The sequence below is a fragment of the Myotis daubentonii genome, chromosome 9 (assembly GCF_963259705.1).
Source record: "Myotis daubentonii chromosome 9, mMyoDau2.1, whole genome shotgun sequence".
Taxonomy (NCBI): Eukaryota; Metazoa; Chordata; class Mammalia; order Chiroptera; family Vespertilionidae; genus Myotis; species Myotis daubentonii.
The window spans coordinates 22,737,088-22,752,153 of NC_081848.1; the positions used below are offsets into that span (position 1 = coordinate 22,737,088).

At 36.4% G+C, this 15,066-nt stretch overlaps 1 protein-coding gene and 1 long non-coding RNA gene across 8 annotated transcripts in view; one reads left to right on the top strand and one right to left on the bottom strand.

The window, feature by feature from the left end:
- The window catches only part of CCDC82 (coiled-coil domain containing 82), an 807,218-nt gene that overhangs the window by 774,201 nt on the left and 17,951 nt on the right, over positions 1 to 15,066 (top strand). For 5 of the 7 annotated variants that reach the window (XM_059708085.1, XM_059708088.1, XM_059708089.1 and 2 more), the window contains exons 2-4: positions 5,519 to 6,237; positions 6,677 to 6,893; positions 14,792 to 14,884. In XM_059708085.1, coding sequence (XP_059564068.1) covers positions 5,533 to 6,237; positions 6,677 to 6,893; positions 14,792 to 14,884 — 1,015 coding nt within the window. In that variant the 5' untranslated portion in view covers positions 5,519 to 5,532. Of the gene's footprint in view, positions 1 to 676; positions 2,000 to 2,895; positions 5,392 to 5,518; positions 6,238 to 6,676; positions 6,894 to 14,791; positions 14,885 to 15,066 lie in introns of those variants that run through there. The other 2 variants (XM_059708087.1, XM_059708086.1) reach the window with 2 other exon arrangements.
- LOC132240643 (uncharacterized) overlaps positions 1 to 15,066 on the bottom strand; it is a 139,866-nt gene that overhangs the window by 9,248 nt on the left and 115,552 nt on the right. The window lies entirely within an intron of this gene.

Here is a 15,066-nt window from a genome sequence, read left to right on the forward strand (position 1 = left end):
GCTCCCGGGAGAATCTGTTCTTCCTGCTGCCGCTCATCCCTGCTGGAGGTGTGGAGCCACCTTCAGCAGCACAGGTTGTGATGGATGCCGTAGTTGTCAGGGACGCCAAACTGGCAGGATCCACTCTGCGAAATGGTGGAGTGTTGTACCGTGAAAATAAGTGTGTGTGTGAGGGGGGGCGAGGGGGGTAGAGAATTGGATTTCCTGTCTTTAGGTGTGTCTTCCTGTTTTTCTATTTCCTATTCCTTGCTGCCCATTCCCCCAGCCAGTGGAAGAACTGCCATCAGCTGATTCACTGCGTCGTGTATTATGCGGACTCGGCTTGATGTCCTTCGTAATTGCATCGGATTGTGAGCTCCTTGGGAGCGGAGACCCTGTTGTTGATTTCTCCTAGCGGTGCCACAGTGCAGGGCGTGTGCCGGCCCGTAGAATGCATCACATCTCTATTCCTTTGCTTATCCAGGCTGCCCCTCTAAACTGTCCCAGAAAAGCAGACATCCAGGAGAGGTGATGGTTTACAAGTAGGACTGTATCCCTCCTCGTGGGTTTCACTGCGCTTCAGACCTTACAGTGTAGCAGTGGTTCTCAACCTTTTGGCTCTTTAAATGCAGTTCCTCATGTTGTGACCCCCAACCATAAAATTATTTTCGTTGCTACTTCATTACTGTAATGTTGCTACTGTTACAAACCGTAATGTAAATATCTGATATGCAGGATGGTCTTAGGCGACCCCCGTGAAAGGGTCGTTTGACCACCAAAGGGGTCGCGACCCACAGGTTGAGAACCGCTGGTAAAGTGTCACCACCATTGTTCATAGGGCAATTCCTAGAATGAATCTTCTCCTGAGAATTAATTAACCTCAGAGTCTAGAAGGAAGGATATTTCTTCTGATGAGAAATGCGAGTGGCATTCACGTACCCTTTACTGGTGTGTAGTTGCTGTGTTAGAGAAAGAACACAAGCCATGTGGAGTGTTACCTTTACGTTGTTCGGCCGTCAGCTTCTTCATGTATGTGCATCTTACATGACACGAACCAAGACACACAAAGGTGCGGGAATACTGATCCTCTTCATTCACTTAGTTCGTGCTTCCTGTTTTGGAGTCTCTGATACTTTTCTTGTTGATTAAAGATAAGGTGTCATTGGAGAAGCTTCATTAAATTCTCATTTCCAGAAATTGAATGTATACTCAGCGTATATAGAAATTACATCCATTTGCATGGATTCCTTAATTCTAACGGCGAAGAAATGTCTAACCTATCAACTTAGCTTTACCCTCTCATTTCTCTCAGGTTTAGTTCACGTCCTTTTCCCTCTGTCATCATCCTTTCACACCCTACCACCCTCAGCTAACATAATGAAACTATCCGAAATTTTAAAAAGAGGAACCATCATATTCAAATTATCTTCTTTTTCAGAATTTTTGACATTATTAATATAAGTGGTAATTTTGAAATATGGAGAGACCATGGACATTTGCTAGTTGACCAGATGAAACATGATTTATGTTAATTAAATAAAATGTGCCCCTTCAAACATTTAACACTAAAGTTTTCCAAAATAAAATTTTTCTCATAAGAAACTGCCTTTTTTTTGCAAATTTTTACTTTTTCACCTAATAGGGAATGCCTTAAAGTTTGTGCTAAGTGTAATCAATAAGATGAGAGAGAATTCTGCAGATTTTCAATTCTTTAGTACATTATTTTCTTTCTGTTGGATAACTAATCTTTTCAGAAGTTTCTGGCATAAACCCACATGCAGTTCAGTTATGTAATTAAAGAAGCATGTTTGTAAACTTTAAATTATTTTAATGATTATTTTCTGAAGCTAAAATTTAGCATGAGTGAGAGATAAAAAAAATAATGGCTTTTTAAAGGCATAATTTTTACTACCTCGTGCAAATATAATATTGGCAGCAGTCACTGTGTTGCACTGGACGGGGAGTCAGGAGCCCTGGTTTCCAGACCCCCTTCTCTCACTAAGAGGCTGTGTGATCTTCAGTAAGTCATTTACAGTCTATGTCCTTGGATTTGGTTTTTATAAATAAAGATAGATAATATCTTCCTTTTAAGATTATTGTCAAGATTTCAAAAGATAGATAAAAATGCACTGAAAATATATACAGACATGGCTTTTTTAAATAGCTGAACTGTGCAGTCACTGGTATTTTTATAGTGTGACATTCGTACTTGTCTTTACCATTGTCATAGGAATCACGTGTTGATATGATAAATGTGTTTAGAGGATGGTATATATTGTAAGTTAATCATCTAGTGTATATGAAACTGCTTTTGAGTACTAATAAAATCTTTCACTTCATATTCCTACTGTTCATATTTGCGTTAGTGTATCTACAGAAGCCATATTTGTCACTTGTTTTTTATAATTTGTTATTATTTCTCCCAGGTCAGATTTATTAGAAAGCCTTCCCTTTCTCAGTACAGTGTAAAGCACAGACACACTTAGTTTATGCAAATTTAACTATATGTGCTTTAAAAATACTCCTTTGTACAATATGGCTTCAAAATATAAGCTGTCTAATTTGTCTGGTGCTTAATAAAACGGAAACACAGTAATTTAAAAAATGGAGGAGAAAAAAAAATGGAGGAGAAACTGGGTGGACATATTTTGAACAGTGTGGTATACAAAAAAAACCACTTTAAACAGTAATGTATTTTTCAAGGGTAACTTTAGCCACACATATTTTTTTTTAAATATAGTTTATTGATTTTTTACAGAGAGGAAGGGAGAGGGATAGAGAGCCAGAAACATCGATGAGAGAGAAACATCGATCAGCTGCCTCCTGCACACTCCCCACTGGGGATGTGCCGGCAACCAAGGTACATGCCCTTGACCAGAATCGAACCTGAGACCTTTCAGTCCGCAGGCCGGCGCTCTATCCACTGAGCCAAACCGATTCTGGCACACACATAATTTTCTTTGCTGATTTTAACATAAGCCTTCTGTAAGACACAACCCAAGTGTAATTTTCAAATAGCAGAATGTTTGGTCTATTTACTGGGATTTGTTAAATTGCTGTTTCAGTGCTGAATATATTGTGCAGTAGTTACTGTGATAAGATGGGGCTTCAGCCTACACTATAATTTCTCTTGTATAATCTTAAAAACAATTGTTCTGATTTTCTATGAGTTGTTACCATTATAGAAGTAGTCACATTACCTTATAAATAATCAGAATTTGTACAATCAAATGAGTGGTTATTTCTCTCACCCCAAAAAACGCAATCACTTTGGGAAGCTATAAACTTGGTTCAGTAATACTGCCATTGTTCATTAAAAATTTTGAAATTACTTTCAGTTTGCAACACTTTAAAAAGATATCTTTAATGGTACTTAATCTTCATCTTTTGAAATTGGACTTAATTTCTGGAAAGTTCTCACACAGTCTTTTATAACTGAGACCAGTGAATAAAATTTGTATTTAAACCACTCTTTGGGATAAAAATGAAGTGATATTATTTTCATATATTTATATATACATTTGATACTATGGTTTATAGAAAACCTCCAGGAATATTCTGTGCCATAGTAGAAATATTGTGATAATCAGCCTCAAAGGGGCGATTTATTTGAAGGATATAGCACTCAGTTGAATACATAAGCTCTTATACATGTACTAGAGGCCTGGTGCATGAAATTTGTGCACTCGGGGCAAAGAGGGGGGGAGTCCCTCAGCCCAGCCTGTGCCCTCTCGCAGTCCAGTCTGGGGCTCTCGCAGTTTGAGACCCCTCACTCCTTACCGCTCACCTGCGGCAGAGGTGGGAGAGGCCCCCGCCACTGCCACTGCGCTCACCAGCATTGACCACCAGGGGACAGCTCCTGCGTTGAGTGTCTGCCCCCTGGTGGTCAGTGCACATCATAGCGACTGGTAGTTCTGCCATTTGGTCTATTTGCATATTAGGGTTTTATTATATAGGACTAGAAGCCCAGGGCATGAATTTCTGCATGGGTGAGGTCCAGCCTAACTGCCCCAATTGGGGCCAATTTGGCCAGCCAGGGGAGGGGCTGCCGGAGGTTGGCTGGCCAGGGGGAGGGGCCACGGGCGGTTGGCCAGCTGGCCCTGCCCCCTGGTCGAACTCCTGATCTAGGGGACAATTTGCATATTGGCCTTTTATCTTATAGGAGAATTATGAGGTCAGTCTCATTACATTGTGATATTTCTAGTTTCCTTAGCAACCACAGAAGTATATATGTGCTACTGTGTTATTGTTTTTCTAGTTATCTTGTCTCTAAGTGTTCCTTTACTATATGCTTGTGATAATTTTGATGGAGTTCATCCTTTTCTGAATTGGAAATTTACAGCATTTGTTTTCCTTTCCCAATACCATGCTCTGCTTCACCATGAAACTTCTTTTTATCTGGTTATGTTATTGGATTGTTAATAAGTTTTCTGTTGTATTATATTGTATCTTTAACTTTGAGTTGTTTAAAGCCACTGCCATTTTGTAAATTATATAAAGGCTGCAATCTTAGTGGATAGTTGTCTCTCAGCTTTGCACCACTGTCTTTTTTAGGTCAATTATGACTTTATAACTTTCTTTACATAAATTGATTGATCCTTTATGTTATAATTCATGTCATATCTCTGTTCAGAATTTTTCTTTGCTTATAGGATGAATCATTCTGATAATCTCATCCTACTTCTCTATACTTGTGTAGAGAAGCATAAAACCTTTCATCACACCTTTTAGGTCACATTATTATTTACTAAACTTACTATGTTCTTTCTCAATGACCAAGTTTTGACCTTACCATTTTTATCTGCCCGAAATCACTTTTTTCTTTCATTCTTTTTGTTCAAATATAACCAATCTGTTAGAAGTCTATCAGGTCATGTCTGTTCAATAAAACCTTTAGTGAATCACATGCTATTCTGATCTTTCTGAATCTTTACACTTTTATCGGTTATTTTTATCATTTACTTGGTACTAAATGAATACTACCTTGCATTTTTCTTACTATATGTTTATATGTTTTATTTCTATACATGGATAATAATCTTCTGAAGAACAGTACCATGATTTTTCTATGTATCTCTTTCAGCAAAACATATAGCATAATTCAGAATAGATGTTCATGTAATGATTTCATAGATGTTCAATAAATTATTTTTATTTTTTTAAAAATATCTTTATTGATATTGATTGAGGAAGGGAGAGGGAGAGAGAGAGAGAGAAACATCAATGCGGAGAGAGAATTATTGATCAGCCACCTCCTGCACAATTGGGGATCAAGCCTGCAACCCAAGCATATGCCCTGACAGGGAAACGAACCTTGACCTCCTGGTTCATAGGTCTGTGCTCAACCACCGAACCAACATGGCTGGGCCCAATAAATTATTTGCTGAATAACTATCCTGCCAGTTCACTCAGGTAGTTCATGTGATGTTACCTTTGTGAACCATTTTATAATACCAAATAAATATAGTTTGTACCATAAATGCATTCATTGTTGTAATCTGGTTATCATTATTATATTCCTAATAACTTTATTTTGTAGAAGCTTAAGTGAAAATGGTACGTGAAACAAGGAGGAATTCTAAAATTCAAGAGCGTGAGCAAAAATCTCGAGTTGATTGGAAGCGGACTAAAAGAAATAGTTTCTCACAGTTATTGGATAGTGATGAAGACCTTGAGAGTGAAGACCTTGAGAGTGATGAAGAGCGTGATAGTGATGAAAGTATTGACAGTGATGAAGAGCTTGCTAGTAACAAAGGGCTTGAAAGTAATAAAAAGCCAGAAGATGAAAGTGAGCTTAAGTTAGTTAAAGTTGAAAGTGAAGGCAACAACTGTGAGCATCTCATTGACACTGGCAACAGTTCAACAAATGAAGGAGAAAATGACAAAGGCAATCAGAGTAGCACTATTGATTTACCAGACCAGGAAAAGCGTTCAAGTCCAGAGGATGCTGACCTCAGCAAGCACACTGAACAGATAATAGAGGAGGATTTAGAAGAAGAAAACGTAAAGCGCGGGAAGAGAAGAAGGACCTCGGTGATAAGTGACAGTGATGAGAGTGGTGACAGCGACGTCCTAATGAGGAAAGTAGGTGATAAGCGTCCGCGTAGAGTGGTTGAAGATGAGTGTTCTTCAGCGGAGATGGAGCAGACTCAACCTGAGAAAACTTCCGCTGCAAGAAAGCGAGAGCAACTCCAGAAGCTGCAAGAACTCTCAAAACAAAGATCTCATCAGAGACGTAATAGTAGTAGAGATTTTGAGGTGTGTTTTATTTTATTGGTTTTGTTACTGTTTTTAAGTTTTTACTTAAAAGTATTTACTTTTTATAAAAATGAAAGGGCTAAGTCTGTTCTATTTCTCTATAATTCTAGAATTTATTTTTAATAAAGTATCCATGAACATGTTTAATTGAAATACTGTATCTAATATATTGTTTTATCATGAGCTTCAGTCCATCTTTCTTGTAATATTGGAAGACTATTTGTTTTATATGGTATTTCCTGTTTTTATCTTCTTATAATCTTAATGTCTATTTTAAACATTTTACACATATGATTTTCAAATTTCAACATTTAACATAATTTTTTAACCTTAAAATATGAAATTAATTTCTATGCATCATTTGTTTGGGTTTGGGATTTAATCTTTTAATATCATATCCATATAATTTACTGAAGAAATATTTTTTTAATTTAATTAGGACTCTGAAAGGGAATCCTGCCCAATCAGTGATGAAAATGATGAAGAGGAGGAGGAGAATGACGAAGATGAAGAGGAGGAGGTTGATGAATCTGATGAAGATGGAGACAATTACATTATTGATGACTTTGTAGTACCAGATGAGGAGGGTGATGAGGAGAATGAAAGCCAGCGAGGAGAACAATTGGCTACATCACAACTGAAATCTAATTCACTTTGTAAGTTAAATCTCAAGAAAATGTTTTATGGTTATTCTAATCATGATATTATATCAGGTTTGAAATCAGTCTGTTACTGTCATGTTGTAAATTGATTAGGAACTGTGACTTCATTTTCTGAACTTTAATTTGTTTGATAATAGTTTATCCTAGTGGTTTCAGGAACCGTTTATACTCTTAAAAATTACTGAGGACCCCAAAGAGCTTTCGTTTTTGTGGGTTATAACTATCAGCATTTACTATTGTAGAAATACAAAATAGAAGTTTAAAACATTTATTTTTTATTTTTTAAAATATATTTTATTGATTTTTTACAGAGAGGAAGGGATAGGGACAGAGAGTTAGAAACATCGATGAGAGAGAAACACCAATCAGCTGCACTCTGCACACTCCCCACTGGGGATGTGCCCGCAACCAAGGTACATGCCCTTGACCGGAATCGAACCTAGGACCCTTGAGTCCGCAGGCCAATGCTCCAATGTATTGAAAGTAAATGGCTATTGTACTTAGATCAATAAGCATTGGTTCACTTGCCACCTCAGTATTTGAACATCAGGGAAATTCAATTAGAGGGTATCCCATCATTCTGGATTATAATATCTAAAATGTGATAGAACATTTGCTGAGAGATACCCACTCATACCCACACCTGCTAAGTAATGAAAATAAAAGTCCAGCATGTAGAACTATTTTAACTTTCTTCTCTATTCTACACCTTTGTGCTTGCTTTTGTTTTTTTAAGGGCCATTTTAGATTTACTGAGAAATTGAGTGGAAAGTAAAGAGAGTTCCTGTATAACCCCTCATACACACACATCCCTGTTATTAACCTCTTGCATTGGTACATCTGGTATGATGAGCCAATATTGATGGAGTATTATGAACTGTAGTTCATAGTTGACCTCAGGGCTCACTGTTTGTGTTGTACATCCTATGGGTTGTTTGGTATTTTTAAAAATGTATTGTTCAGTTATAGTTGACATACAGTATTACATTAGTTTCAAATGTACAATGTAATGATCAGACATTTTTATAACTTATGAAGTGGTCACTACGATAAGTCTGGTACCCACCTGGCACCATATACATAGTTACTACATTATTATTGACTATTTTTCCTATGTTATACTTTACACCCCTGTAATTATTTTGTAACTGAAAATTTGTACTTCTTAATCCCTTTCACCTTTTTCTCTCATCTCTATACATCCTTCTATATGGCAACCATCAGTTTGTTCTCTGTATCTGTGAGTTTGTTTGTTTTGTTTGTTCATTTATTTATTTAGATTCCATATATAAGTGAAATCATAGATATTAGTTTTTCTGTGTCTTAGCATAATACCCTCTCGGTTCCTCCATGTTGTCACAAATGACAACATTTCATCCTTTTTTATGGCTGAGTAGTACATTCTGTGGATTTTGACAAATGTATAGTGACATTACATATATGCATGATTACAGTATCATACAGAATACTTTCACTATCCTAAAAATCCCTTGTGTTCCACCTGTTTACCCTTTCCTCACTCCCTTGAGCCCCTGACAACCACTGATCTTTTTACATAGTTTTATTTTTTGGCAGAATGTTTTATATTTGTAATCACACAGCATGTAGCCTTTGAGATGGGCTGCTTTCACTTAATATGCATTAAAGTTTCCTCCATGTCTCAGTGTGGCATGATAGCACATTTCACTGAATAATTCCATTGTGTGGATGTACCACAGTTTATCCATTCACCTGTTGATGGGCACATTGTTTCCAAGTATTGTCAACTGTGAATAAACCTGCTATAAACATCGTGTGTAGATATTTCTATGGACATACATTTTCAACTCATTTGCTAGGTAAATACCAAGGAGCTCTGAGCTTGCTTTTACTACATCAGAGGGGGATGTGATCCATTTTTCATGCAATACATTTTATCTTGTGTGTTCTTAACTGCAATTGCTTCTTCTAGCTCTATCCTTACAAGCTGTCTTTCCTTAACTTGTAACCATACCCAATGCCTTTCCTCACCTGAGTTGGCATGTCCCATTAGCCACTATTCTAAATCTTTTTGTTCAAGTTTCCTGTAACTCTACAAAGCATTGTACTCTGGCTCTTGCACCCATTAATCCAGTGCAATTGCTCTCACTAAAGTTAGTGATAATTTCCTAGTTGCCAGAATGCTCTTCATTTCGTCTGTATTAACCTGGTGTTGCTATGTGATTTATCACCAACCATTGATGACTCACACTTTCAGAACGTTCTCTAGTTACCTTCTGTGCTAGCACTCTTTCTGGCCTTTGTCTTTTTAATATTGCTTCCCTCTTTTCCATTTCTCATGTAAGTATTGATGTTTCTAAAGGTTCCACCCTCAAACTACCTTCATTTCACTTAGGCGTCAGGAAGTCTCTTTCCCATAAGTTCAGCCTAATCTGTAGGCAGAAATTCCAAAACCTTTATTTCCAGTGCAGTTTTTTCCAAAGCCTATGGCCCAAATTTTCATCATTTTATTAAACATTTTCATCAGGGTGTCTTTAAGACACCTCAGACTCAATATGTCCAAAACTAAATGATTGAGAGGTAGCATAAGTGAATTTGGGGGGAGAATGTAGAACTATTGTTTTCTCAGTTGTGGTGGTGGTTACATTAGTAACACCTCAGAATAGAATAGTTTCCCCTCCTGCTACATGGTTGTAGCACTGGAAGAAAATCATAGTCATTTTCCCTTCTCACCAATCTCTGTATTTCTCTATATTTATTCTGAGACTGAGACTTCCAGATAAGATATGGTAGAGTGTAAGGGGTAGACGAGCAGTGGTCCATTGTATTTCAAATCTATCTAGTGTTCATTCACTAAAACTATTATGTACAGCAGTATCGGAACAACCTTCAGATTTGTGGGTACTGAAGATGATTTTCCCAGTACTCTATCATATGCTCAGAGCGACAGAGAACCAAGTAGTAGATATAAAAGCACATCTCTAGTGCCTTGCTAGATAAATGCTTGCTAGAAGACTGGAAATTGGACTAAGAGTGAACATTAACTTTTCCACCTGACACTTAAAGAGAATCATTGTATCAACATAGCACAGAGTGTGCCTGAGAACAATCTCACACCATTTATGTTGAAGGTTAAATCCTGGAACTGTCCCTCTTGCTCTAGGATAGTACAAAGTACCAGTGAACTACTTTCGCAAAAGGTATAGGAAACATTGCTCTGAAGACTCAAGAGGGAAAAAAAATGCCTGTGAAAAAGTGTGTCATTAAAGGAAACAGAAGAATATTATATAAAACATTTGCTTTGCAGTCTATGGAAAAGAAACAGGAAATTATGAGGAGAGAACAATTTAAGATGAAAGGGAGTTAGCTAAGATGAGGATAAATTGCTAGTAAATTAAAAATATCAAGTCAGAAATAAAATCTACATAGAAAGTGGTAAGGAGCAGAATTAACAGAATAGGAAATCTCATCAATGACATATAGGTTAAACCTAAGAAGTTCTAGTGTAGAGAAGAAAAAAGTTCTGAGGGAAAGGATAATACATAAAGGAATCTAAATAAAGACCCTATTTCACAAATTCCTGGGAGTGAAATATAGGACAAATCTAAAGAAAGAAAATTACATAACTTTAATGAGAGACGTAAAGGAATATTTGAATAAGAAACATAATATTTTTGGATGGACTTTACATATGGAGATGGGAATTTAAAGGTATGATAGAAGAAAATACTGAGTTGTCAAACACTTTATGCAGATTAAAGAGGCACACATCCCAATAAGTTGATGAAAAAGATTTGCAGATAGACATGCGAAGGAAATATTTTCCTAATTACAAGAATAAAGAAAAAGTTATCTAACCGTTTCTTTAGAACTATAAAAATTAACATTAGGTGCCATATCAATATAACATTAATGTCAAAAGAGAAAAATTAAACCATAATTTCAATCGATTCTAAAAAGGCATATGATAAAATTCAATGTCCATATGAGCATATGTCCTTTCCATAACAAAGAATATTTTAAACCAACAGTCAGCATACTTACAGTTAAGCACTAGGGATAGTCTCTGTAATAAAGAACGAAACAAAAATATTTTTACAATCTTTATCCTAGTGTTTTGAATAGTGTGACAAGACACGAAAGTAAAACAAATATACTATTGATAAGGAAAAGACATTGCTTGAACATAACATGATTAGATATATATATTTATATAAACTAAGTTTCTGATTTAATCAAGGATACAGAAGTTAAGAGGGAGGATATGAATTCGTTGCAAGCAGAAATAGGTGCAGCATATATTTCCACAGTTTTCTCATTTTCTCTTTTCTCTTTGTGGGGTTGAGGTGGAACCTGGTAGACTAGAGAAAGAAGCTTATGTTGCCTGTGCCCTTTTACACTGGGCTTACACCTACATGGCAGAAGAAAGTACACTGATAAATCTACCTAAGATAATATTTATAAGCATTCTCTTGTTTCTGAAAATAAACTGCAAGACCACATCCTTCTCAGGGCGGGGGGATAAAGCAGAGTTGGTGCCCAGGAGTTCCCAAACAGTATCTCTTTCTCTAGCTCTGGAATGTCCCAGGAGGCTCCTTTTCCACAAGTATCTAAGATAGTCTTACTGTTTTGGAATTAGTAACAGGTCTCAGAAAAACACTCACTGTACACCATCAATAATGATTTCAACAGCATAATGAGGGAGCAGTCCACTTACTCTAGCAAACACAATTAAGTTCTTAGGCATAATCATAAGAAAAACATAGCTTGCTATGTACAAGAATAAACTTTATTGTGAAATAGAAAAGAAAACATGAAGCATAGAGACACAGCATGTTTCTGGAAGGTAGTAAATAGTATGAGAAGTTATTCTTCTGAAATTGTTTGAAGAACAAAACAATCCTAAAGTTCATTTGTAAGAACAGATACTATAGGAGAATAAATAAAATTTGAAAACAGAGAAAATCAAAAGGCTTGCCCCCCAGATATAAAAAGTTATCACAAAGTTACAATAAGTAGAACAGTGTAGTCCTGACATGAGAATGACAACCAGATCAGTAGGAAGATGGTGCTAACACAAAATCGTAGCAAATACATGGAATTAACATATGATAAAGGGTGCATGAAAAATCAACAGAACGACTAGACTATCCAGTGATTGGGTGTGGGGAAACGGATTAACTGCTTTGAAAAATCAACCTCTGTGTAAACACAATTATTGTTGGTTTTCTCCTGTGTACTTTTGCAGTTTTTTTTAATAATCATGGAGAAAAGTTGTAAGCAATATTTCTAGGCTCTCCCACAGAAGCCCACCTAGGGAGGCGTTACAGCACTGAATAAAGTTCCAGAGGAGGTCTGAGCTCTAGTTCCGATTCTGCCTCTATCCAGTTGTGTGAACGTGGATAAGTTATGTCATCATTGTGTCATTTTTCTTAATTTTAAGATGAGATCTTTGAATTTGATTTTCTCCAATTTCACATCCAAGTCTAAAATTTCATGTTCTGAGGTATAATAATATAGTAGTATTCAAGACAAACCTCACTACCATGAAGAACTACATCTCCCAAGGGTAATAGAATGAAATCTGGAGTCAGAGTGCCTGGGCCTCAACCTTGGTTTTAATGCTAGCTGTGTGATCTTAGGGAAGTTTTACATCCTTCTCTCTATCTGTTTCCTCAACCAAAAATAAATGGAGGGTCATGCCCTGGCTGCCGTGTTCCATGGTTAGAGCGTAGGCCAATGCACCAAAGGGTTGATTTGGGTTGATTTGGTTTGATCAGGTTTGATTTCTGGTCAAGGGCATGTACCTTGGTTGCAGATTCAGTCCCTGGCCCTGGTCGTCGGGGCTCATGGGAGGCAACCAATCATTGTGTCTGTCTCATCTCTCTCTCTCTCTCTCTCTCTCTCTCTCTCTCTCTCTCTCTCTCTCTCTCTCTCTCTCCCACACACCCCCCCACCCCCCCACTCAAAAAACAAATGAATAAAAATAAACTGAGAGTCATGATACTACATAGTAGGCTTGTTGTGAGAAATAAAGCAATACACATAAATACGCATAAAACGGGGCCTGGCATACACGTACTCAGTACATTGTTTTAAATTTGAGAGGCCAGGAGCATAATTCTACCACCACCTACCCATCCTCTCAAGCACAATGAAGTCAAGGCCTTCTTCTTGACTTTTTGAAGGAGATTCTGATCCACATTAGTAGGAGAGGTTATTCCATGATTAGGAAAACAAGAAAAAGTCCAGGTAATTCTGATCCTCTGTCCTTTTATTCCTAATCCTCAGAAGACACTATCAGGGTCTTTGAGATAGAGTAGCCGTTCCCAAGCTCTATAGCAGGTGACTAATCTTGGGCATTAGCACATTCAAGACATAAAAATACAGAGGTAAAAAAATTATATTTCCATTTATTTGATAGTTAAATTTATTTTTTTATTTTTTATTGATTAAGTTATTACATGTGTCCTCATCCCCACATTACCCCCCATCTCCCCCACTCATGCCCTAACCCCCCTGTTGTCTGTGTCCATTGGTTAGGCCTATATGCTAGCATATAAGTCCTTTGGTTAAATTTAGATGCATAGGGGATGGATTTGATTTTTTTGCTAAACGTATCAGTATTTTCAGAAGTTTTTCCTTAATATAATTTGAGAAGTACTAGACAAAGTTTAAGTGCTTTTTAACAATTACAAATTAAATTATCTGCTAGTACTTGATATTGGTAGTCAAATCAATGTTGAATTCTTTTGAAGTATTAATTCATTTTCCAATTATGTTCTAATGATTTTTAAAAATATTAATAAATTGCTATGATCAATTCTTTTATATTTTCCAATTAGTCATAGGCCCTCTAAATCTGCTATTGTCATTTAGTTTTATCACTGCTTTATTTTGTTCACTTTAGTACTTCAATAAGACGTTTCCTTTAAACAAGAATGTGTACTAAAAGTTTCCCCTAAATTCTAAAAAAGGAGCTAGTTACAAATCTTTCAGTAACTAACATATAGGTTAAAAGTTTCTCCATGTTAAGTCCTATCTTTGCTTTATTTCAACTGAAAGCAAAGTTCAAATTCACCCATGGATGCTAATAATAGGTCTTATTTTTCTTTCATCCCTTACCAAGCATCTTCCATTTTTTCTGAAATACTCCGGCTGCTTTTAATATGTCTTCACCGATGCTCAGAGTTGACAGTTTGGGTCATGGAATGGGTCGTGTTTTATAGAGAACATGTCCACAGCCATAGTAAACCTTGATCCAAGAGCAATGGGAAATAGTGGGGACCATCTCTCTTATTATTGCCTGTCTCGTCAAACAGATGATATTATGGACCAGACTGGGTTAGTGGGAAATTAGGCTTATATATTTGATATAAGAAAGAGTAGACATAGTTTTCTAAATCGATGTGGAAAATCCTAAATCAGGGGCAGCAGAAAGGGAAATGAAATTTTTATGGCCACTGGGATTCTGGTGAGGGTAGCAATTTCACAGATAATTTTGTATGTAACATGTTTTGAAGAAAAGGAAAAAGAAGTTTGGTGTACATATTGAACAATCCACCTATAGATGTTTTTTCTCTTGCTCTCTCTAGTTGTCAAATTGATCATAAAACTTAGGTAAATAAGGGACGATTTTGATTGTTTTTACAGCATACCTCTTCATTTTCCCTAAATAAGTTTGGAAAGTGGAGATTTATTTGAAATAACAATAGAAACTTTGGATTATATGCTAGTAAATCTGGAAAATGGGGATTTGTTGAATGACCAGAGAAGTCACTGAGGCAACTAATTTATAAAATTAGAATAATTAGCAATTTCTTCTATTTATAGTTTAATTTCCTAGATTTGGAGAAATGAACCTATTCAGGAATTGTTTTGTATACTAGATTCTGATATTAAATTAATTTCAGATTCTTTTAGTGACCCCTACACGCACTTTGAAAGAGTTGTGAAGGCTCTCCTGATCAATGCTTTAGATGAATCATTCCTGGGAACATTATATGGTAAGTTAATAATATGAATGCAACAATTTTTTTTCTAATTTTTAAACAACTATATTTATTGTATAAAAAAACACAGGCTACCCATCCGTAGGGCCCTCCAGTTATTGTTCCCTCTAAAATCAACTGTACAAAAATCCATTCAAAAACTTGTTTATTATTTGAAATGTGGACAAGACAAAAGA